Below are 25,944 nucleotides of genomic sequence, written 5' to 3'. Positions count from 1 at the left end.
AAGTAAAAATATTCATTATTTTATAAATATATATCCTTGTTTGGATTCACTTCATGACCTTGTCAAGTTAGAGCTTGTTTGATGTAAGGTTATTTTTTTTATATATATAAAACTAGTTTCCTGTTTAAAAAATATATATGTTTTTAAGTTATTTTATTAAAATACTTCTATAATTTAATTATCTTAAACTAAAACAAATTATATTTTAATTGATAAATTAAATAATTTGATAGTTAAAAATATATATAATATAATGAATTTTTATATAATAAAAAAACCTAAAACATAAGATTAACAAGCTGAAAGTTAAAAAAAATGAATTATTTGAATAAAAAACTTTAAAATTGTATTATTATATAATGTAAACATATTATATATATATAAATTCAAAAATTAATCTTCAGGCCTAAATTTATCCAAATAACCACACGACATATAAATAATTTATCAAAGAAAATATATTTAGTTTTTCTTAAATGTGAATAAGTTAATTATTTAACTAAAATATGTTTATGTCACGGATTTAATACATTATAAAGTTTGTTTATATTATCATAATACCTTGGAACAACTCTATTCGTACAAATTTTAGCATTCCAAAAACAAATTAATACTTGTTTCCATTATTTCTTAATAGAAATTATTTTAATAAAAATGAAATTAATATGCAATACACTCATTTAATGTCAATGTAGATTTGAATAAGTAACAATGAAATTTTGAATTTGTTTTAATCTTTCTAACTCATCTTTCATATGATTTTATTTATATAAGTTACTGTAAGTTATTATCTCATTCCAATTTATATATAAACCAAATCAAATTAGCTATACAAAGTATTTGTTGTAATGATTATTTTTAAATTAATTAATCAACAGTTTGTTGTTGGTATTGTAATCTTCTTGCATAACGTTTTCCCACCTTTTAAAACATTTTCATTTGTGTTTTAGTAGATTCTAAAGAATGAATTATATTAAAACAAGACAGAGAAATAATAATTAAGTAGCAAAGATAAAACAATAAATAACAATGATTAAAAAGATAATAGAAACTATCAAACTATGGTAGAATTTTGAAATAAATGTTATTATTTTTTTAAGTATTTCATAAATATTAAATAAAGTTATAATAAATAAAAATCCAAATTACCCAAAATTTAAGGATATATTGATTGAAAAATGTAACAACTTTATCTTTTTACACTTAAACAAAATTCCGAACGGGGAGGAATGAGATAATAAAATAAAATTCCCGAAATAAAATGAGGTAAAGATGGTAGACGACTAGAGTCACTAGACGTATTCCCCGCCCCATTGTCATTCCTAATTTCAAATAAGCCCGATTTATTTGAGCCAAGAATGTTCGGACAAGCTTTCGTGCAGATTAGGATCAAACAACATAATAAGTGGGAAATTGAAAACAACTGTTTGTTCTATAATCTATACGATCACTTCTTATTCAATAAACTTCTAAAGTCAATGTTTCAGAAAGCAATAATAGGATAACATGGTTGAAACCAAAGAATCTTAGGTCAAAACTTTGGTTATGAAACAGTATTTTAAAATATAATCTGCATAAACTGATCAACCAATAATTTCTCTCTAATTAATTATGTCTGTAAACAAAATCTTCAAGAACCAACAGTAATGATAATACAATTGTTAAATTGACTTAAATAGATTTTGAGTTATGAGCAACAGGATGGGGCTTATCTGCAAGAATACGCTTTGCTCGTTCAAGAACACTGAAGAAGATCGAGCCCCCAATTCCTATCCACAAAACTCTTGGACCCATGCCCTGCCATTGTGAAAAGATCGACATTTATAAGACTTTCGCTCAAAAACATCTCTTAGGATATGTCCAGAATCGTTTTTTTTAGATTAGAGCTAAATCTTATTAAAACTACACTTCTTATTAACAAAAAAACATTTAGAAACACTTTATTTTTGTTTTTGTATCTGGATCAATATTTGAAACATATTTAAAAATTGTTTCCAATATGAGATTTTTGTTGCGAAGAGAACTTGCTGGTGAGACAAGAAAACAAAAAACAAAACAAAAAACTCACTGAGTTATTGTGAAAACTTATTTAGAGGAGCAAGCAAATTGTTTTGCCTATGAAAATCTCTAAGATTTGGTGATATTAATATCCAAAAAAATCTTATGGGTTATTAATGAAAAGGGGAGTTATTTTAGTTATCACATAACATATCATTTCAATTCAACAATCAAATCCCTCGATTCATCAATACAAAAATACTCTATATTTTATCTTGTATAAAATTTAAAGTTTAAATACAAAAGAATATTTAAGTAATTTAATCCAAATCATTTCAAATAATCCACAATTTCTTCAAACAAGATTTTGAATTAATAACCCATATTTTTTTTTTCAAATAACCCAAGATCAAGCAAGTAATAAACAGTGGTTGTGCAAAGATATGAAGAGTTGAATTGAGACCTTAAAAAGAGCCGCAGTTCCCTCTTCCTTAACAATTGATGTTACACAATGAGCAATACCTTTATATTGGTTTGCTGATCCCTGAACAGATGAATAATACATATAATAATGTTACTTTGCCTACAGAAAAAACAAGTATAAAAAATAGTAAGAATCGCATATATATATTTGTATTAACATTACCTGAATCATTAATCTAGTCTTTATCACATCAAGAGGAGTGGTCATCGCTCCTGTTATTGCACCTATACAAATTTGTAGCAGATACATGTCATTCTTGTCATTTTTCTCACCAAATTTTTAATTCATCAAATACAACATCTTTCAACTTTAAGAATAAAAGAAATTCATTAAACCTGCAGAAACGCAAAGAGAAATGAAAACAAATACACAGAGAAATGAAAACCATGATCAAGAAACCGCACAGGAAAAAATAAATAGGTTACCAAAGTCGACCTAGAGCTGGATCGATCAAGAGTCATATCTGAACAAAGGATTTATTTTCTTTTTATGTGTATTATGATACAAGGGGAAAGGGTTTTAGGGCTAATGCCCTATGGAGGAAGTAAACGGTTGGGAAGCCTAATGGTATAGTTAAGTATGCGGTTAATAAGCCTACCAGTTAGGATAAATGCCGGAAATAAAGTGGGGGTTATTAATAGAGTATATAAATAAAATAGTTGTTATGAGTAGTTATAAATTAATTTACTTGAAAACTCTTGTTAGAGTTTCTCTCTTCTTCCTCATTCTATTCTCCCTATCTGTTAAGAGTTCTATCAACCCCATTAATTCAATTGTTCTTTAGCTTGCTAAGAGCTCCTATCGTATCTTCGTTCTCTTATTCATGTAATTTTAAAATTATACCTAATTCTAGTTCAAGGTATATCATATTATTGTTACAATCTCTTAACTTCATTCTTCTATTTTGACATACAACACCTTTTAACGTTAATTTAGCCCATCTTGATCACAAGTCTTACCTTCCATTTCATCTATCTCACGTAAAATTGGATGCAAGAAATATTAACGAGATTTCTCTAAGAAAAAAAAATCCTAGCATTGGCATGTTATCCAAATTCCTGCTGTTTCAGAAAGCTAAAAACTGCTTGGGGAAATTCTGGAAGAATTTCAAGATTTAAACTCTATAGCTTCCCGTATAATGAATACTGCTGAATTCTCATAGTGACAAAAAATAAGAAGAAAGTAAACATTGTCGGAGTTCAAGGCAAAAGGGGCATCTGTCATCTAAAATATCATCATTGGAACACCTTTGTTTTTTATTGATCTTTAGTTTTCGAAACAAAAAGCAAAATAACAAAAAGGAATACCCTTAAACTAATATCAAAGCCAAAACTCACACTATCTATTTAAATCTGTAAAGGAATAATTAACTGCAAAATTAAGCAAAACAAATGTTTATTATCTTAATGAACCCACTACCACATGCAGTTCACTTAAAAAATGTGTACTCACCAGCAAATGCACCAATAATAGCATTCTCAGGATCATTAAGATCTCTCCTTGCCTGCAGGTTGAAAATTTTAAGGCGCTTTACTTTTGTACAAAGGAAGAAAGCATTAAAAGTTATTCAAAAGAAGATTTAACAGAATTTATGGCATCAAATATGCAATGAAGCCAGAAACTATCATTATCTGACTAGAAGTTTTGAAATGGCTCCTTTCTCAAAAGAAAAAAAAAGTTTAGAAATGGCTCATAAAACAGGAAACCGCACATTTAGAATTCGAAGGTAAGTTGCGCATGGTCATATTAAAGTGTGTTTCAAAGAGAAAATAGCTTACCGCTAACTTATATCCCAATCGAAGCTGCTCATATATGCAAAATTGGATGGCATCAAAAGGTAAATCTCGCAACAGAAAGGATCCATATCCCTACATCTCAAAGCATTAGCATGAATTGTTAGTGATGAACATTGGGCTGTTTTGTTATAGACTTTTTAATGTTGATAGTGATCTGAAAAATCTTACATTATATTTATCAAAGAAATCGCAATGATCAACAAATAATCTAGATCATGATCTAGAAAATAAATTATATACCAAATGAAAAATTACAACTATAATCTAGAAAACAATTTGTATACCAAATGAAACAACAAAAATCACACTATAATCTGGTTCAAGATCTAGAAAAAATCTTATGCCAAACCAAACAAATCACTATGACGATTCTTCAATGTGATCGTGACAGATATTGTGACAAAATAACAGTTTTCAAATAGGCTAAATTATTCTAGTGCTTAACAACAAGAGGTGAGAATAGTCTTTAATTCCTCATCCCCAGAATTTTAAGGTCGAAGGCAAATACTGCTCGAGGTTCAAAATAATGCATTTAAGTTGAATCATTAAAGAGGAGAAGATAGAATACCGCATACAGGCCTTTAAATCCTTCTTTGGCAACAATAAGGCGGACAGCATTGGGAGCTGAGGAAAATTGCCCAGTCTGCATCCTTTGCTTAACAACCTGGGCAGATAGATTCCTTCACCAGTTAGCCATGGAATCAAATAATTTTTTTTTTTAAAATGCCAACTTTCATTAGAGAAACAAAGAACACGAGGCGTTCAAATTTTACAAAAGTAGGGAGGGGAAAAACAACAACAAAAAACAAAGATGGAATAAAATTGGCAATTTACAGTACCTCTGTTGGTACACGAATTATGGAAGAAGCGGCTCCTCCAACTGCACCTGCAGTCTATTGCATGCTTAAATACCGTTTTAAATAACAAGAAAAGTCCTATTCATTACAGGGTATACAAAATCAAAGAAAGTATGAAAGAACCCTGAAATCATATGGACACAAAATTTAATCAGAAAAAGCAGGTAACTGCATGGTGGACACTGGACAGTTACTGGAATGTTAAATGATTTGATGTTGAAATAATAAGCTAACTTCAACCATGAGTTAGCACGAAAAGAAGGATTGAAGAGAACAAAACTGTAATTTATCAAAAGTAAATACTGGACTAATGAGTTTCAAAGTGTATGCCATCACTTAATTAGAAAATAACATATTAAAACAGTGGCTAAGCTAAGTGATATTAAATACAAATCAACAATCATGTAAATAACAGAAAAGTTGGTAACCAAAAACACAAGGGAGATCAAAATAAAAACTAAGAACTTGAATTAAGTACTCATGCCAATAAGGTAAGATAATATTTGTTTAAATTCAATTGCAAGGAATTGTCAAAATAAGATACCAAATGAGCCAAGGCACTTAGGTTTTCAGGCAAGCTCTTCAACAATTTTTGTTTAGTTGGTTCATAGACGCCAAGAAATATGGCAGATGCCCTGCAAAGCATAAGAAATCATAAAAAGCAACTCCAAAGTAAAATTCTATAGATTCTAATGTTAGGCTACTATATTAACGAAAAAATAGAAAAAAAAAAAGCATATACTTCGATTTACAATAAACCTTACCCTATTATTCAAATGGTGAAAATACCCTGAAAAAATGTATGAAAAATATGCATCTTTTGATTAACCAGAAACGAAAGCTTCTGGCGCATTTTGAAGTTCAAAGAGAAATACTAGTCTTTCATACAGTCGTAGAGAATAATATTTCAGGAAAATAATGAGATGTTAACATATGAAGTAAAACAAGCTAACAGCTGTTAGCAATTAAGATAACTTTTTTTCAATAAACTAAACTTACGGCAAGACTCCAGCAAGATTTCCAGCCAGTCCAGCATAAAGCCCTTTGAAAATGATCTTTCCACCACCACGAGCTGTCTAAGTGAAATGACAACTGTTAAAAAGCTAAGCGCACATTCTAATCCTTTAAAGGAGGCCAGACAGTAAATAGGAAATTATGGTAAGAAGAAATAAAGTTTAAAGAAAAGATGTGGCACTGTATTAGTAAAAAATTGAACATTAAGGTAAACAACTAGAAAAAAAGTGTTTTAACCTGCTTGAAGCCGAGTTTTTATTGTATCGATTGGGTACAGAGCTGTTTCAACCATAACACCAGCAACACTTCCCGCTACAGCCCCCTCTGGAAATAAATTTTACCAATTATTTGAGAAATATAAGAAGTACTGACCAGCATCCAACAAAATTCAACAATGTGAATAACTTTCTTTACTATTAAGGAACTTGACTAAATTGATGATGATCTTATAAGCAGGAACTTAATCCTCTTGAATGAAGATAAATTGCATAGTGAAATATCAAGGTAAAACTTTTGGTCTCAATCAAACTATGGCTTCAGATGCAAATCCACTCCTATATTATCTAGCGAAAAATACAATGGATTAAATCATCATAAACTATACCACATAGAGCACGCAAAAGATCAAGTGGTTTTTCTCCTCTTGTATTGATATCTATAGTAGTCTTCTTCACTTCATCTTGACGAATGCTCATTTTGCACTAGTTGGCAACAGTACTGAGTCAAATAAAAAGAAGAGAATGAATTAACATCTTAAGGATTAAAAAAATACAAACAAACACTGATTTATAGAGATCTAACTGTCTACTAGATCTGGAAATTGAACCATGTACCCATCAATATTCAGAAGAACAAAAAATAAGGCTGTTAACCAATATCGTGAACAGATTTTTGCTCCAAGATTACCAAACATGATCAAATGAGCCTATTAAAATCACAATCATCTAGAAAATAATAACTTAAGAATTCGAAAACTCACAGTAAGCTTCAACTTTCCAAACTAATGAAAAATGTAACGAAGAACATCTAAAACATTAACATCATGATGGTTAATCAAGAATGTTTACAGATATTTCGAATTCAGAAACCCTACAGAAGTCAATATCTAACCAGCAACATAGACTAGCAATGTACACTCAGGAAAATTTGATAAACAAGCCGGTTTCTCATTCTCCATTTCTCCATAACTGATTTTGCACGAAATTATAATTGGAAACACTCGAGAATCTCGGATGTTGAAAGTTATAGAATTACAGTACATAAATGAAGATACCTTTCAAGAAAAGCTCAAATGAACTCGATAATTTTCATAATTTAGAAGATGATATACAATTACACTTGAATAGAATCTGATTCATATCTACGTTATCATTGTGAAGATGCTGAAAATTATAGCATCTGTTAAGAAAATTGCAGAAATGTATGGAGAAAGAGAAGGATTTACCTCCTCAGGTGAGACTCCGGGAGCGGTTATCGTTTGGTCGCGTCGAGCCGCCGGCTGGGTTTGCTGAAGAAGAAACTGTTCACTTCAGTAGTCCAAGAAAATTTGACGAAATAATCCTTATAATGGGACAAATTCGAAAAATGACTCAACCTTATAAACTTTGAAAAAAATAACATTTTTGGTTTATGAAAGTTCCATCTTGTCCCCTATTATATATTATGCATAATAGATAATAAACGTTTTATATATTACGCGCAAACTCTAATATATAATTTTTTTTCTACCACACAACTCTTACTCTTAAACTCTCTAATTCTAAAAATCCTATACTCTCTTTCTTCCTCCCGTTCCCCTATACTCTCTTTCTTCCTCCCTTTGCCCTAAACTCTCCACGCAGCCGTTAAGACTCTCTGTTCGTTCGATCTCTAATGAATATGTTCATTTTATGCTATAGTTATTGGATTTAATGATTTCTTTATTAGTGACACATTTTATGAACACTGGGTTATATAATGTAGTTAATAACTTTTAGATTTGAATATGCGAATACTATGTTATGAACAAAGACAGATTTTACTACAACATTATAAAAACTCCAAGCTAAGTTAAGCAACTTATGACCAAATTATAAGATCGCATTGCAATACGCGGAACATTACAATACGTGTGAAGTTATTATTATACACGTGAGGTTATTTTGTCAAATTTCCTTTTCTTTCATAATGTTGCAGCAAAATCTGTCTTTGTTCATACTATAGTATTTAGATATTCGCATTCATGAGTTATTAACTGTAATATATAACTTAGTGTTCATAAAATGGGTCACTAACTAAGAAATCATTAAATCAAATAATTATAACATAAAATGAAATAGCTATTTGAGATAGAACGAACATAGAGTCGTGGCGGCTGCGTTGGAGAGTTTAGAGCAAAGAGAGTGAGAGGGGGAGGGAGAAGAGGAGAGTTTAGGGTTTTAGAGTTGGAGAGTTTAGAAGAGAGAGTCGTGGGGTAGAAAAAAATTTATATATTAGAGTTTGCGCGTAATATTTAATACGTTGTAAGAGGGCAGTCACGAGGCAAGATGTATATTTCGCAAGCCGGAAATGTCATTTTTGCAAAGTTGATTAAGTGTGAGTTATTTTTCGAATTTGACCCATTATCATTGTCATTTCGTCAAATCTTCCTCAGTATACAATATTGCAAGACGAGAATATGAACAAAATTTATATTTCTTCCTTTTTTTTCCCACATTTTTATACATTTTTATTAACTTCTTATCTATCTATATATATATCTATCTATATATATATATATTATTATATATATATATATTATTATATTATGTAATATTGATTTATTATCTTATAATCAAATAAATAAATTTTAAAAAGTAATGAATCTAACGTTTTTGTTCGGTCACTTATACCAGAGAGAAATAAAAAAAAATAAAAAAATCATTAATAAAAAAAATAAAAAATAAAAAATTTTTAAAAAAAATTTGAGAAATTTAGAGAAAATTGTCATGTTTGAGAAACTGACATTATTATGTTGAAGAAGTTTATAAAAAAAGTCATGTTTGGCAAAATAGTCTTGTTATGTTGAAAAAAAATCATAAAAAAATTTTCATTATCATTTTTTTGAAACTATTTTATTTTAAATTTAATTATTTTTAGATATTTTTTTTATTTCTCCCTCTAGTACATGTGATAAACCACATTAAATTTGTAGTATTGTTTTTATTATATTTTTCATTTTTCAAAATTATTTTAATTTAAAAAAAATAACTTTAAAATTGTTCTCCTATTATATATTACTTTTTTTTTCTTACTTAACCACAAAAATTTGGAGTGTCAGAAGAAGTTTATTTATTTGGTTCACTTTATTTTTTATAATTTTATTAAATCTATTATCAATTCAATCATATATATAGTTTGGTTAGATAGTTATTTACTAAAATAATTGGTTATATTGTTGAAAAAATGAAGTTTAAAAAATTAAATACATACAAATAGTAGGAGGAACGTTAACTAAATTTAACAATAGTAACATTGTTTAATCATTTTGTTAAAACGTATTAATATTAATGCAAGAAAATTGTCTTAAAATGTCATTTTTTTTCCAATATAAATATAATATTGAATTTTTATTGTCAAATACATCTATATTTAACTATTACATGTTTGAAAATAGTGCTTCAACTTTTGTATAATTGTCTAATTATTTTTTAAGTAATATCTTATAAATAAATGTTAATTATAAAATAAATACATATTTTTATTAGTTGGTTCAATTCAATTATCTGAAATCAACCAATTCTAAATGCCCATATTATTAAATAATTTTGGGTGAAAAATGAGACGATGAAAATGGAGAGCCGAGTTTTCGCTCTATTTTGAAGAAAACAAAATTGTTAATATTTTTTGTCTTGTTTGATTTTGAAGGGTACTAACGTAACTGTTTATATTATATATCTAAAAATAAAAAATAATCATTTCCACACTATTTGATCAAACTGGAAAAATAAAAAAACAAAACTAGACAAGATAAATTAGATAGAAAACTGTTTTGACGATTATATTGTTAAAATATAAAATAATATATTTGTAAAATTTTATCACGATATAATAAATTATGATAATATAAATCCATATAAATTTTATTAATGTTTATAAAGACATAATCTATATATATATAGTGATGCTTAATTTTTAAAGTGTTCGGATTGTCGGGTCGAGCTGTGTGCTTAATTTGGATATATGTGAGAGTAAATTGATATTTGGGTCGGATTGTGGTTGACCCGCCCATAAAAACTTAAAACGGTTAAAAATAAAATTAAAAATACTATATGTATGGTTCAAACTTGCAACCTAACAAAACAAGTACAACCTTTTAACCAACTAAGCTAATAACACTTTATATTTTAAATTCAACCCAAAATTTGATAAACGCGTGATATTTTAACAATATAAGTTCAACTTTTTAACTAACTAATATATATATATATATATATATATATATATATAATGATGCTTAATTTTTAAAGTGTCCGGATTGCCGGGGTCGAGAGTTGTGGTTAATTTGGATATATGTGAGAGTAACCAACTAAGCTAATAACAATTTATATTTTAAATTCAACCCAAAGTTTGATAAATGCGTGACATTTTAATAATATAAGTTCAACTTTTTAACTAACTAATATATATATATATATATATATATATATATATATATATAATGATGCTTAATTTTTAAAGTGTCCGGATTGCCGGGTCGAGAGCTGTGGTTAATTTGGATATATGTGAGAGTAAATGGATACTTGGGTCGAATTGTGGGTTGACTCGCCCATAAACTTAAAACGGTTAAAAATAAAATTAAAAATGCTATAAGTATAGTTCGAACTTGCAACATAACAAAACAAGTGCAACCTTTTAACCAACTAAGCTAATAACACTTTATATTTTTAATTCAACCCAAAATTTGATAAACGCGTGACATTTTAACAATATAAGTTCAATTTTTTAACTAATTAATCTATATATATATATATATAATGATGCTTAATTTTTAAAGTGTCCGGATTGCCGGGTCGAGAACTATGGTTAATTTGGATATATGTGAGAGTAAATGGATACTTGGGTCGGATTGTGGGTTGACCCGCCCATAAAAATTTTACCGTAATATTTTTTCACGGTTTTTATATAATTACTCGTGTAAATGCACGGAATACATGCTAGTTTATATAATTTAATATATACATTCAATAAAATTTATCCCTTTATTCTACTATGAGTCTATGACCCTTAATTATAATGAATTGGATTATTCTTCTCACTTGGACAAATATATATATATAAAAAATAACAAATAATTTTCTCTTAATGCTATGTATTTTTTTTTCTAACTTAAAGCTATTTAGATTAAACCTAAACTAGGCAGCACCTAATCACATATAAATGTTGAACTTTTACGTCTTTTTATGCATAATTTTTTGTAGTATTTAATTAGAGTAACTAATTAATGGGTAAAAAAAAGTCATCTGTTTTTCTTGGCTCAAAGTAGTAATGATAATTAATTAATATTGTCGGTAGGTTTTTGTCTTAGAACAAAAGTTAATTAAGTCATTTAAATATAATCTCTTTAATATTAGCTTCTTTACCACCTAATCATAGTAAAATGCTATGTTTAAGTATGGGTTAAGAAAAACCCAAAAAATAAAAAAATTAATCCACACAAACTGATAAATAATTATAAATTGTGTTCGGTCCTATTCATAATTTCCTATAACCATTATGTTCAGTTCGGTTGACAGTTTTGAGAACGATAATTTAACCGATTGTATATATACTGGTTAATGATTCGAATCTTGACACCAATGGTTGAGATTAATTTTTCGATAAAAAATTGATCAATTCGAACCGTTTATACCTTACGTTTAAAAGATATCAAGTCCATACTCATGTTCAATCATTTATATTTTAGAATTAATGTTTGATTGTAATTTGGATTATGTTTGTGAATATAGCCCTTCGTCTTCTAGACTTTGAAATGCCAATCAAGAAAAAGTCCGATCCCTTTTGAGTTTGTTTTTTTGTATTTTAAATAAATGTTTATACATTAACGAATATATAATCATTTAAGCTATGTTCTAAAATAACATCTTATTTAAATTTAACATTTAAATAGAATAATGATAAAATAATTTATCAAAAATTATCTACCTTTTCTAGTTCAAACCCATACTAAATCCCAAAATTTGAATTACCGGATACTAGACTTATAAATAACCCCACTACATAACAACCTTCTTACATCAAACTAAAATTTGATTATATAGAAATAATCCAAATAACCCTATGTTGAGAGATTCAAGATTGATTTGTACTCTTTTAAATAAAATTTCTAATATAATTGAATATTATTAATTACTAGTTTAAAAATAAAACAAATGTGGTCGTGCCGGAGTGGTTATCGGGCATGACTAGAAATCATGTGGGCTTTGCCCGCGCAGGTTCGAATCCTGCCGACCACGTATTTTTTATTTATTTTTTAAATATGTTGAATTCATGTGTGACAAGAGTACTTAAAATATCTCCATTGGAGTTGAAGGCTGCAGCTTATGATGATATATATAACAAGGTTTAAATGTTCTTTACTTTCTTAGGTTTATTATGGTTTGTATTTGAGATATGGTCTCAAATACATTATGTGGGTACATGTCATTATGTCATGTTTCTCTTTTGGTGTGTGTTTTTTTCTCAGACTTGAATCATACATAGTTACATGGCTAAGAATTCTTAGTCATTATGTATGTTTTTATTTTACAAGGATGGGTGATGGTGGATTTGAATGTGGGTTTGATTTTGTGATTTTGGATTTTTTTTTTGTTGTGTGCAAAGCATGGGGCATGGTATGATCACTTATGTGGATTAAGCAAAAGTTCTTAATCAATTAGAATTTCTATGTATCATCTTGTGTATTGAGTCTCTTTTTTGGTTAAATAATAATGAGTTGATATACATTGAGTAGAGTCATAAGTTTTGTTTATGACTTTATGAATGAAGTGGAAATCCTAACCTTAATATATATATATATATATATATATTTGCCAAAAGGTTATTGTTATTGCTTGTAGTTGATGTTCTTATAAGTTTTCTTTATAATTAAGTGTGCTTTTACTTATTTTAAACTATTTTTTTCATACTTAGTTATATTGGGGCTTAAAAGACTCACACCCTCCATAATATACTACAAATACAACAAATCAGGATGAGCTCGAAAGTTGAATATTTATGGGGGTATATGCAATTTTTTTAATACTTTTAAAAATGATATAAAAATATATAATATATTAATATAAAATTAATATCTTAGTTTATAGTCTTTATTAGCATAGTAACTATACGTTTATTATTTAAACCTTAGCAAAAATATATTTTAATTTTTTTTAAGAGGTCTTCTAAAGTAGGGGCTCTATTACAAATGCTGTATTATTCTTGTGTTTTATTTTGTTGGTTTTTAGTATTTCTTATATAGAAATTAGAAAATGATAAAATGGAACTCTACCCTCAAATAATAATAATAATAATCATAAAGGCAATTAATGTATACTGCATAAAAGTACAAAGAAAATGAGTACATTTTAACGTTAAAATGTTATATATTTCTATATTATTAAAAAAATATTATCTACTCAATTTTTATGTATCAAAAATCTTATAAAAATTATAATTCACTAGTAATTTTTAAGATAAATATTTATATATTTTGCCTTAGTATCTATTCTCTCAAGTGCATTTTCTTTCTGAATTTTTGTTCTTACCTTAAGTTTAGTCTCCCCTAATTTTTTTCTTAAATTATGTTCAGAATTTCTAAACTAGTTTCTCAATCCTTCTATCAAATTACTAACTTCGAGTTCAATTAGATTTAGAGTGTTAAACTGAAAATTTGCTTAGTCGTAACAAAAACTCATTACTCATATCGTTACGACGTTTCAGACCCAAACCTCGCTCTCATACTACACAAATTTTCAATTAATCAGGTAAGATTCCATTTTATTTGGATAGAATCTAATTACCAATTCCTTTTATCACACCATTTTCCTGTTCCAATTAAATCTGGTGTGATTAATTAAAGTATATATTTCTACTTTTCATAATCTTTAAAATCAAATAAGATAAAATAACCTCAATAACTTCTTACATCAAATTTTTATTATTATTTAGAACTAATCCAAATAAACCAATGTCAAACAACCTCTAAGAGATTCAAGAATGATTTGTACTCTCTCAAATAAAATTTTGCAATGTACGATTAATATTATTTAGCAATAGTTTTAAGTTAAAAACAAATGTGGTCGTGCCGGAGTGGTTATCGGGCATGACTAGAAATCATGTGGGCTTTGCCCGCGCAGGTTCGAATCCTGCCGACCACGTAATTTTTTTTTTATTTTTTTATGGGGGAAGATCCATGGTTATGAAGGAATGTATTACATGTTTTTGTCACTAATTCAAGGGAAACTTCTAACTCTATCTTTTTTTCTTTTTGTTTAAATGTTCCTATGCTATTTGTGTGTATGAGATCAGTGAAAGAAACTCAAGATTCTATATATGTAAAAATTAGGTAAAAGGAATAGTGACAAGATGCTCAAAATCTCTCCATTGGAGTAGAGGCAAGCTTAAAATGAGGTAACAAGGTTTAAGTGTTTTTTACTTTCTTAGGTTTAATCTTGTTTGTATTTGAGATGTGGTCTAAAATACATTATGTGGGTATATCATGTAATTAAGTGTTTTAGAGGAGGAGGTAACAATAATTTTTTGAACTTGTTCTCTTTTGGTATATTTTTTATTTCTCAAACTTCAATCTTACTTACATGGCTAAGAATTCTTAGACATTATGTAATAAGGCTATGTCGTTTTAGCCTTCATGGTTATGGATTGATGATGGATTTAAACGCGGGTTTGAGTCTTAATCAATTAGAATTTTATTTATCATTTTGTGTAGAGTCTCTATTTATAAACTAAAAATAGAAAGTTTGGTATTATAGAGTCTCTCGTTATTGATTTCTAAGACTATACAACCGGATTGGATGAAGGTTATCTCAATCCTAATGAATATGTATTGAATAGAAAACTTTTATTTTCATTATGAGTTAAGTGGAAGTCTTAACCTTAATTGATTAGGAAATCTATTTGTCGAAAAATCTTTCCAAACTCATGAATTTTTTGTTTTTATGTAACTTTCTTAAACAATGAATAACCTTATTTGAAATGCTGCATTTTTGCGCGATTAAGTGTTGGCTCTTTAAAAATAATTAAACAAGACAACACAAATCAAAATGTGTCTCATTACATGGAACTCGAAGAATCAATACTTAGTGCATACAACATAATATGGTACAAAGGAAAAGAGAATCTTCAATACTAAGCCATGTCTATTATAGTTTAGAAATAACACTAATTACTATACCATTGAGTATTATCAAACTTCTATATATATTGATGCTATTATCAAACTTTTTTAAGAGCTCAAATTGCATTAGCCTTGCTGTAAATTGTTGGAAAAACTTATGCATAACAAGAAAAAACAAAAATTAATGTGTTCAGGGTAATCTCACGACGAATTATACATATAAGTCACACCAACAATCGTGTTTCATATGATTTATATAGTTATGGACATTTAAAAAGACAAACAAGTAAAATGGAAATAATAGAAGAAATAAGTTATTTATTGATCTGATCATGTAAATAGTTAAAGTCTTTGATCTCTCATTAGGATCTATAAATTGGAGAATTAATTATGCTTCACCCTTAAGAAATGGTGACCAATTTAATTACTATATATATATATATATATCATAGTGTATTAACAAATAACAAGATCATGATATTAAAATACATAAATAAAATGCAGATTTAATGAAGCATTATATGAGCAATAAGTTCACTTTAGGCTTCAATATTGTGGGGGGAAATGTTGAGTCTTCTTGAAGCTGCATTTTGTGTTTTGACCTGTTTAATATCATTGAGTGAACTCAACTCTATCTGGCTGTCCAGAGAGGATTTTGTGTCAATCTCAATCTAATTATAAATAAGAAATTAAAATATATATAACCAACTATATATTATAATAACTGGTCTCTATAATTAAGCTATGATATCCTCTAGTAGATGTATTATAGTTTATTAATTTGAAAGATGATCAAATATATTCCTAAATGTTGGAATTGTATATGGATTTGTAGGTATAGAAATTGAAAAATCATAATTTATTGTTTGAAAAAAGTGAGCACAAATTTTCATTGTCATGCATACCTCTTTATTTGGGGGTGGAACAATACTTATAAGAAAATGAGAAAATGATGATATTTTTTGTTTAGATTTATTGTCTTTTGAATTCATTTTTTCGCGATTCCTCACAAAAATTTTAATGTCTTTCACGATTCTTCTATTTTGCTCCAAATTTCTCAAATAGTTTATTCCGTCTTTTGAACTAGCAATTTGTCTCTACAAGTGCAATCAATTGACTCGTTTTTTTTTATTCTCAAAAACAAATGGAGGACCATAATACTCATCCTCAATCGCGTCATCGACAAAAGGTTTCGAAGATAGGTCTCCTGAGCCTCGCCCCACAATTAAAGTTGAAACCAAGGAGATTTGAAGCAATTATGAAGTATAAATGAAAATTTATGGTGAAAGACAATGGTTGGTTGGGATAGGATGGAAGAGCTCTATATGTTATATCTTTTACAAACAAAAATTGAAATACAAATTAGAAAGTGAACTAATCCTATGTTATAAGAACAGAATGACTGAAAATTCCTCTAAATTAAATTAAGCAAAAACTATTTAAAGCAAAATCAAAGAGGATATGACTATCATCTTTTTAATGAACAATTTGATGTCTATAGTAAGATATAAATTGTATTTGATGTGTTTAATTATAAGGATAAAATTAAGAATACAAACACAATTAGATTAATGAACTTCATTTAATTTAATTTCATTTAAAGTAGTTATATAAGCTTCATTTAACTAATTGAATAATTTTCAAATCACTCACCATATTTTTATCAGTTCTCTCGCAAATTAACATATTATCTATCAAATTATATATATATATATTTTTTTTAAATATTATTTTATATGAAATACATTTTAAATCATTTTATCTAAATATCTAACTTTTTCATAATATCAAAATAAATAAAATTGTTTAAAAATCCGGAATCCTCAGGACCTCAAGTAACTTCCTCATGTAATTATTTTATTTTTTTCAAATTCGTACAGTTTTCTTTAGGGTTATCTGCTCAAAGAGTGATAGGTTCAAAATTTCATAGAAGTGAGTGTTGTCCTCATGGAAAAAAGTATAGCCCATTTAATTAATATTTTGGTTTATAGCTGCAATAACTAATAGTATTTTTTTTAAAGTGAAATATGTTGTATTATTTAATTACAGGTTGTTTTTGTATTAAAGAAAAAAACTATAAAAAAAGGATTGATTTGATTTAAACACGTCATGACAATGAAATGAAGATCATGGTGACGAAACAGTCGCAATGGGGTTTTATTTGGGACTTAACTATATATGTCTACCGTTTGATCAATTGTTTGGATATTAATATCGAGATGGAAGGTTTTTGTTTGTATTTTCAGTTTAGATGGTTGGTTAGTTGCTCGATATTACAAGTGGAGGAAGAGTTATCATAGATAATCTTCATTTATTTAGCAGTATAGAATTTGTTTGTTATATATTAGAGTTCTTTTGAATTGAGTTTGTTCATGTTTCTTAGTCTTGATGTAAAATTAATATGAACTCTATTAATGGCATTAGTTACTCGTTGAATGAGATTTTTTTTTTAGTATCGAAATGTTGGATGGGCGAAATTTTTGTGGAAATTTTCCCTTCATTTGTTGATGGTTCATTGCGGTTTATTCTTTTCCATGCATTTTTTTTAATTATATTTTGATTGGATTGTATTGACAAGGAGTAACATTTCTAACTGTATTTAGATTGTGCCCGAGTGTTTAATGAAAAAATACCTCTTTAAAAAAATAAATAACAAATTGTATATGAATATGACTTACTTAATGTTTATATCTTTAATCATATATTCTTATTTCATTAAATATAATTATTGTAAGATTATGATAAGATTCAATGCACTCCTTATATGTATATATATTGTGATCATTTATGGTTTCAATAAATTTGATTATTTTCTTTCTTATTTGAAAAAAGACCATGAAAATGACTCTCCCCAATAGATTCCTTTAGTTTCTTGGATTATAAAGGCCATGCATTTATTTAGTGAGAGTGATAAACTTGTTTACAAATTTGAGAAATGGAGGTTAATTAAATGAAATAGTGATAAAACCCTAAATTAAAAAAAACCCTATTCGTTACTTGTGCCCTAATAATATATTAATCTAAATATTTATCTATCTCACGTGACATGATAAAAATTTCTTTTAGATTCCCAAAACAAGCGCACCATCTTATCCTCGGTAACCAAATCATGACTCTTACCCTAATCTTGCAGTAAAAAGGAAAAAAAAAAAATCTAATTTATTGCAAGTACTAATTTTTACATTATGGTTAAAAAATATGAATTGGATTTTTCACTTTTTTATATCTCACATCTACTCATGCACGCCCCCTTCCTTAAACCCTAGACTAATAAGGGTATGTTTGATTCCATCATTAAGTTTGTTGGGTAAATGAATGGATTGATAAATATATATATGTAAACCCTAGTTAGAATCAAACATAGCCTTAAGGAGACATATTGAACAGAGGTAAAATCCAAACTTTTTTACCTTTCACAATGTTCTAAGTTTCATTATGATATCTTCCCTAGGCAAGTACTGTGATAGATGCTCACTTTCACCATCTCCAATTACTGCTGTGGGCTCTGAAAGTTTTGATTATGTCTTACTCCACTCGCCGGGAAATTATCAAATTTACCGGCCGGGAATATTGCATTTGTGTTTAATAAATGACCCTGATTAATTTTTTTAAAGATAAGGGATCATTTCATTAATTCTTATATTTGGGGGAACATAATAAATTTATCTTGAAAAATTTAATAAACATATACAATGTCTTGTTGGTAGTGGGTTATTTAAAAAGTTACATAGGTAGATGATTTCATAGTCAAAGATTCATAACCCTAATTTTATAGTAGAGATTTATAATCCAAAACACATAAATAAGATGTCTTAAATAACTCAACACTGAAACAAACGACCAAATTAGTCGACCATGAACTAGCACTAAGAATAGTTTTCTTCAAGAATATTTCATAATCATTAGAATCTTTGTCATTCTTAAAGAACTTGCATATACACCTATTTTTCAAGGTTATTATACCTCACAAATAACTTTCACAAGAAACTAATTCTTAATCATATTGACAACTCAACACGGCCTATTTAGCCAACCATGAACTAGTAAGAAAAACCGCCATCTTAAGAAATACTTCATTGTCATCCGAATCTTCGTCATTGTTATTAATCAAGAAAACACATATAGACCTATCATCTTCTTTGAGGCTATTATACCTCACAAATAACTTCCCCAACAAACTCCTTAGTCGCATTAATAAAAATCCAAACACACATAAATAAAATGTCTTAAACAACTCAACACTAAAACAAACCGACCTATTTAGCCAACCATGAACCGGCACGAACATAATCATCTTCAAGATTACTTAAATCGTCACTAGAACCTTCGCCATTGCTATTTACAAAGAACTCACATATACACATATCACCGTATTTGAGGTTATTATGCCTCACAAATAACTTTCACAACAAACTCCTTAGGCACATTGATAAAAATCCAAAACACATAAATAAGATGTCTTAAACAACTCAACACTGAAACTAACCTACCTATTTATTTAACCATGAACTGACACGAACATAGTAATCTTGAAGATTACTTCATCATCATAAAATCTTCGTCATTGTTATTAACCAAGAACTCACACAGACACGTATCATTTTCTTTGAGGTTAGTATACCTCACAAATAACTTCCACAAGAAACTCCTTAATCACATTGATATTAATCGAAATCACATAAATAATATCTTAAACAACTCAACACTGAAACAAACCGACTTATTTAGTTAACCATAAATTAGCACGAAGAAGTGTCATCTTCAAGAATACTTCATCATTATTATTAACCAAGACCTCATATATACACATATCATCTTTTTTAGGTTATTATGAGAATAGTAAAAACAAAATATCCCTATTCAAACATATTAAGCACATTAGGCCAAGCTCTTAGATGGTTTTCTTTTACATGTTTTAAGTTTTATTTATTTAATTTGTGATAAGTGAAATTAATAATATAAATTACTGCACTAGCTTGTTATATATATAGTGCTATGAGTTATTTTCTCGAGAACAACAAAATTTTTAAATTTTTTTACAAAAATTTGAAGGGTATTTCTGAAATTTGACATATCAAAACTTCATCCACAATGCTACCTTTATTGCCGCCCAAATGTCAAGGCAAAGATAATCAATTTCCCGTTTTTGTGTAACCAACGCCTTTCTCTCTCTCTCTCCTCTCTCTAACTCAAACACTCATATCGCCGCTCCGACCACCGCCACCGCCGCCACCGCCGCCGCCAGCACCTTCAAGCTTCATGAACATTCATGGCTAGAGAAACCAAAACAGAGTCTTTGTCTTAAATCAATATAATAGCTTCAATACATGCATCTTTTCTCTTAATTCCACCATTGAAATGGAGAAATCAAAACCTTCTTCTTCTATCCATCATCTGTTTCTGTATTATTGGGTAATAATAATCATATCAAGCTCAGCTGTTCTTGTGAAATCTTTATCTTCTGATGGAGAAGCACTTCTTTCACTTATCATAGATGTTGATCCTTTTGCAAAATCATCTTCCCCTGTTATTTCTTCATGGAACCCATCAAATGAAAACCCTTGTTCATGGCAAGGGATTACTTGTTCTCCTCAGGAGAGAGTAATCTCTCTATCTCTCCCAAATACATTCTTAAATCTCTCTTCTTTACCATCACAACTCTCATCTCTCTCATATCTTCAACTTCTCAATCTCTCATCAACTAATGTTTCAGGCCAAATCCCACCTTCTTTTGGCTATCTATCTCATCTTCATCTTCTAGACCTCTCTTCAAATTCTCTCACCGGACCCATCCCGCCGGAGCTCGGTCTCCTCAGTTCACTTCAGTTTCTGTTCTTGAACACAAACAGATTATCCGGGCAGATACCACAAACACTTGCCAACTTATCTAACTTGGAGATTCTCTGTTTACAAGATAATCAGATTAATGGGTCTATTCCTTCTCAGTTAGGTTCGTTAATCTCTCTTCAACAGTTTAGGGTTGGTGGAAACCCTTTTCTCACCGGAGAAATCCCGTCTCAGCTTGGGTTTCTAACAAATCTGACAACTTTCGGCGCCGCCTCGACTGGACTTTCCGGCGTTATACCGTCGACATTTGGAAACTTAGTCAATCTTCAAACGTTGGCGCTCTATGACACTGATATATTCGGATCTATTCCGCCGGAGATTGGGTTTTGTTTGGAATTGAGAAATTTGTATATTCATATGAATAAACTTACCGGTGTAATCCCATCTCAACTGGGTAAATTGCAGAAAGTTACCAGTTTGCTTCTATGGGGAAACTCACTCACCGGAACCATTCCGGCGGATTTATCAAACTGTTCTTCGCTCGTGATTCTTGATTTGTCGGCGAATGAATTAACCGGAGAAATCCCATTTGATATCGGGAAACTACCTGTTCTTGAACAGCTTCATTTATCTGATAATTTATTTACAGGTGTAATCCCATGGCAGTTGAGTAATTGCACAAGTTTAACCGCTCTTCAACTCGATAAGAACCAATTCTCCGGCCAAATCCCATCGCAAATTGGTAACTTGAAATCATTACAAAGCTTCTTCCTTTGGGGAAACTCTGTTTCCGGTCAAATTCCGGCGAGTTTTGGAAACTGTACTGAACTATACGCTCTTGATCTCACTAGAAACAATCTTTCCGGGTCAATCCCAGATGAGATTTTCGGGTTGAAGAAATTAAGCAAACTTCTCTTGCTCGGGAATTCCCTCTCCGGCGAACTCCCCGGAGCCGTTTCACGTTGCCAGTCGTTGGTTCGTTTAAGGTTAGGCGAAAACCGGTTGTCTGGTCGGATTCCGAAGCAGATTGGTGAATTGCAGAATCTTGTTTTTCTTGATTTGTACATGAATCGATTCTCCGGCAGTTTACCATCTGAAATCGCCAACATTTCCGTTCTTGAGCTTTTCGATGCTCATAACAACTTCATCTCCGGCGAAATCCCGGCTGGGTTAGGTGAGCTTGTGAACTTAGAACAGCTTGATCTTAGCCGGAATAGTTTCTCAGGTGAAATCCCTTTGAGTTTTGGCAATTTCAGTTATTTGAATAAACTCATACTAAACAATAATATGCTCACTGGTTCTATTCCACAATCCATTAGAAATTTACAGAAATTGACTCTTCTTGATCTGAGTTTCAATTCATTTTCCGGCGGAATTCCGCCGGAGATCGGTTTTATCTCCAGCCTGACTATTAGTCTTGATTTAAGTTCAAACAGGTTTAATGGGGAAATACCCGAGTCATTTTCCGGGTTGACCCAGTTACAATCATTGGATCTTTCTAATAATATGCTTTATGGAAAGATAACAATTCTTAGTCTACTTACAAGCCTAACTTCCTTAAATGTTTCATTGAATAATTTCTCCGGGCCAATACCCATAACCCCGTTTTTTCGAACTTTAGGATCGAGTTCATTTATAGGGAATTCCCATCTTTGCGTTTCCCTCGACGGGTCGTCTTGTTCGACCCGTTTCGATAGAAGAAACGGGTTTAAAACCGCGAAAATCCTAGCTTTAACCTTTGTGATTCTCGCTTCAATTTCGGTCACATTTGTTATTGTATGGATAATCTTAACTCGAACAAGGAACAAATCATTTAGCTCGACGATTTCCACTTCAAAAGACGATTTCGCCTATCCTTGGACGTTTATACCGTTTCAAAAACTAAACTTCACGGTTGGAAACATCTTGGAATGTATCAAGGACGAGAATGTAATTGGAAAAGGTTTTTCGGGTGTGGTCTATAAAGGCGACATGCCAAACGGGGAAATGGTAGCGGTTAAGAAGCTATGGAAAACGAAGAAGGACGAGGAAATAATTGATTCTTTCGCGGCGGAAATTCAAATTCTCGGGCATATAAGGCATAGGAATATTGTTAGGCTTGCCGGGTATTGTTCAAACAAGAGTGTTAAGCTTTTGCTTTACAATTACATATCGAATGGAAATCTTCAACAATTGTTGTTGAGTAACCGGAGTTTGGATTGGGAAACGAGGTATAAGATCGCGGTTGGGATTGCTCAAGGGCTATCGTATCTTCATCACGATTGCATTCCCCCGATTCTACATAGAGATGTTAAGTGTAACAACATATTATTGGATTCGAGATTCGAAGCATATTTAGCCGATTTTGGACTCGCTAAACAAATGAACTCTCCCGATTATCACAATGCCATTTCGAGAGTAGCCGGTTCTTATGGTTACATTGCTCCAGGTATATTTATTTGTTACAATTTTGGTTAATGATTTGAATGATTTTTAATTATGTTTTTTCTTGTAGAGTATGGATACACGACTAATATTACGGAGAAAAGTGATGTTTATAGCTATGGGGTGGTACTACTCGAGATATTAAGTGGGCGAAGTGCGGTTGATGGACAAGTTGGAGATGGTCTCCACATTGTGGAATGGGTGAGGAGGAAAATGGGGAGTTTTGAACCGGCTTTGATGATTCTTGACCCGAAATTGCAAGGGCTGCCCGATCAGATGGTTCAAGAGATGTTACAAACGGTTGGGATCGCGATGTTTTGTGTGAACTCGACGCCCGGGGAACGACCCTCCATGAAGGAGGTAGTGGCTTTGTTAATGGAAGTGAAGAGTAGTGGTCAGATTGAAGAATGGGGAAAAACTTCACAGCCTTTGATTAAACAATCCTCAACTCAAAGCTGATGTTTTTGGTTTTGGGATTCTTCTAATTTTTCTTGGTTTGTTTTTGTTTTTTTCTTTCATTTGTAGTATCTTCAAGTTTCAATAGTGTAAGTGGAGAGGTTTATGTACATATTTAGAGACATGACTTATTGATTCACTTTTTTTCGACACAACTACGACTTCTTTGAATCGATCTTCATGTTATTGTGTTATTGTTCACTAGTATTTTCTTTCACACAGATCGATTTATGTTAATATCAACATTTGGAATTACATCAACTTAAAAAATTCCAAGAGATCTGGATTTTTTTTTTAATAATGATTTTGAGGTCGAGTTAAAAATTATAAACTCTAGGTAAAATGAAATAAAAATCATAATTCTTTATTCTTTTCTTTATCGCTATTACTGGTCTCTTAATCATATTTCCTAGCCATATATGCAATTCTTCTTGTACGCTATCTTCAAACTTATATCTTTTGCTTGCGAGAAACAACTCAGACATATCTCTTCATTCAATCGATGTGGAACGTAAGGTTTTTTAGAGTATAGTTGTATAACCAACCTAATATAATCATATTTAAATTTATTCAAAATATCAACATAATTTAATCTGTTAATGGTTTGACATTCGAGATCATATATAGTTCAATAAGAATTTTCTATTTTAAATTATCATAGTGATACAATTTGCAATTTGTCGATAATTGATGTCTAACTCTAAAGCATTGTAATATTTAACGTGTTTTAAATAGTCGTTAATGTCTTATTCATGCTGCCTAGAGATGACAATGGATACACGTATACCCGATACCCGTGAGTACCCGATGATCGGGTTCGGGGTCAGAGATGGGTAGTGTTGGAAACCCAAACCCGATACCCGAATATTAATATATATATATATATATTTGTTAAAATTTAAATAACTTTTCAAATTTCACCTCTTAACCATCATTACAATATAATAAATATAGTATTTATTTTCTCTTTACCCAAAACCATAAGTCACGCCAATATCATTATAATAATTGTTTCTCTCTCATTAGTAATGACTTTTAATCTTTATTATTCATTTTTTTTTCAATCTTACTTCAACTTTTATCTTCAATATTCTCTCTAATTTTGTTAACTTTTATCTTCAACATTCTCTCTAGTTTTTGTTTAACATCTACAACATAACTATGCAAGTAAGTAATGTTTTCATATTTGAGTTTTTCAAATTTCGATATTATTAGTTTAATGTTATTTATTATTTAATAAAATTATGCTTGTTCTTTAACTTTTATAATCTTATACTTATTTATTAACTTAATCTTCAATCTCTATTTTGTAATTTCTTCTTCCGTTTTATCAACAACAAAGTTGACATTTCTGTAACTTTTACAAGACTTGCTTCAAGAAGAATGTATTTTTTTTTTGAGAAAACTGTATTTGCTGATGAATATTTTGAAGTTTATGTTTATTTAAGTATATTGTTGTGTCTGTTTTAAGTTTATTTATTTATATTTTGTAGTATGAATGAATTTATATTATTAGTATGAATGATATTGTTGTTTAAGTATACAATATTTATTAATATTTTTTGGTCAATTATATTTTGTAATAACGTATTAGTTAAGATATTAGATTTAATTTATAATAATTTAAATTTTTTTTAGTCTAAAAATGTTAATTTATATATATATATATATATATATATATATAACGAGTTTGATTTAAATAAATACTAACGAGTTTGATTTAAATAAATTTTAAAAATGTTACGATAGTAAAATTTTATGAAAATAATTTCGATT

The 25,944-nt window shown here is 29.5% G+C and overlaps 2 protein-coding genes and 2 non-coding genes across 5 annotated transcripts; 3 read left to right on the top strand and 1 right to left on the bottom strand.

Annotated features, from left to right (window-relative positions):
• Positions 1–1,470: 1,470 nt before the first annotated feature.
• Positions 1,471–7,682, bottom strand: LOC124925922 (S-adenosylmethionine carrier 1, chloroplastic/mitochondrial-like). Of its 2 annotated transcripts, none has more exons than XM_047466057.1 (12): positions 7,594–7,682; positions 6,754–6,866; positions 6,387–6,473; positions 6,135–6,207; positions 5,680–5,770; positions 5,118–5,171; positions 4,847–4,942; positions 4,261–4,350; positions 3,935–3,986; positions 2,645–2,706; positions 2,462–2,542; positions 1,471–1,797 (listed from the first exon to the last, which is right to left on the bottom strand). In XM_047466057.1, exons 2-12 carry the CDS (start codon positions 6,842–6,844, stop codon positions 1,672–1,674), a joined length of 903 nt encoding a protein of 300 aa, XP_047322013.1. In that variant the 5' UTR covers positions 6,845–6,866; positions 7,594–7,682; the 3' UTR covers positions 1,471–1,671. The 2 variants fall into 2 exon arrangements, with proteins under 2 accessions (XP_047322013.1, XP_047322014.1); XM_047466058.1 differs by having other exon boundaries at positions 7,598–7,621.
• A 4,858-nt stretch (positions 7,683–12,540) lies between these two features.
• TRNAS-AGA lies at positions 12,541–12,622 on the top strand. Its single transcript has one exon. It is a non-coding gene; the product is annotated as a tRNA-Ser (tRNA).
• Positions 12,623–14,442: 1,820 nt separating this feature from the next.
• Positions 14,443–14,524, top strand: TRNAS-AGA. Its single transcript has one exon. It is a non-coding gene; the product is annotated as a tRNA-Ser (tRNA).
• A 6,335-nt stretch (positions 14,525–20,859) lies between these two features.
• On the top strand, positions 20,860–24,297 carry LOC124924336 (LRR receptor-like serine/threonine-protein kinase RGI5). The gene is made up of 2 exons (XM_047464391.1): positions 20,860–23,716; positions 23,783–24,297. Exons 1-2 carry the CDS (start codon positions 20,860–20,862, stop codon positions 24,169–24,171), a joined length of 3,246 nt encoding a protein of 1,081 aa, XP_047320347.1. The 3' UTR covers positions 24,172–24,297.
• Positions 24,298–25,944: the final 1,647 nt, after the last annotated feature.

Source organism: Impatiens glandulifera, chromosome 2, assembly GCF_907164915.1.
Source record: "Impatiens glandulifera chromosome 2, dImpGla2.1, whole genome shotgun sequence".
Lineage (NCBI taxonomy): Eukaryota > Viridiplantae > Streptophyta > Magnoliopsida > Ericales > Balsaminaceae > Impatiens > Impatiens glandulifera.
This window is presented reverse-complemented; position numbering and strand designations above follow the sequence as displayed.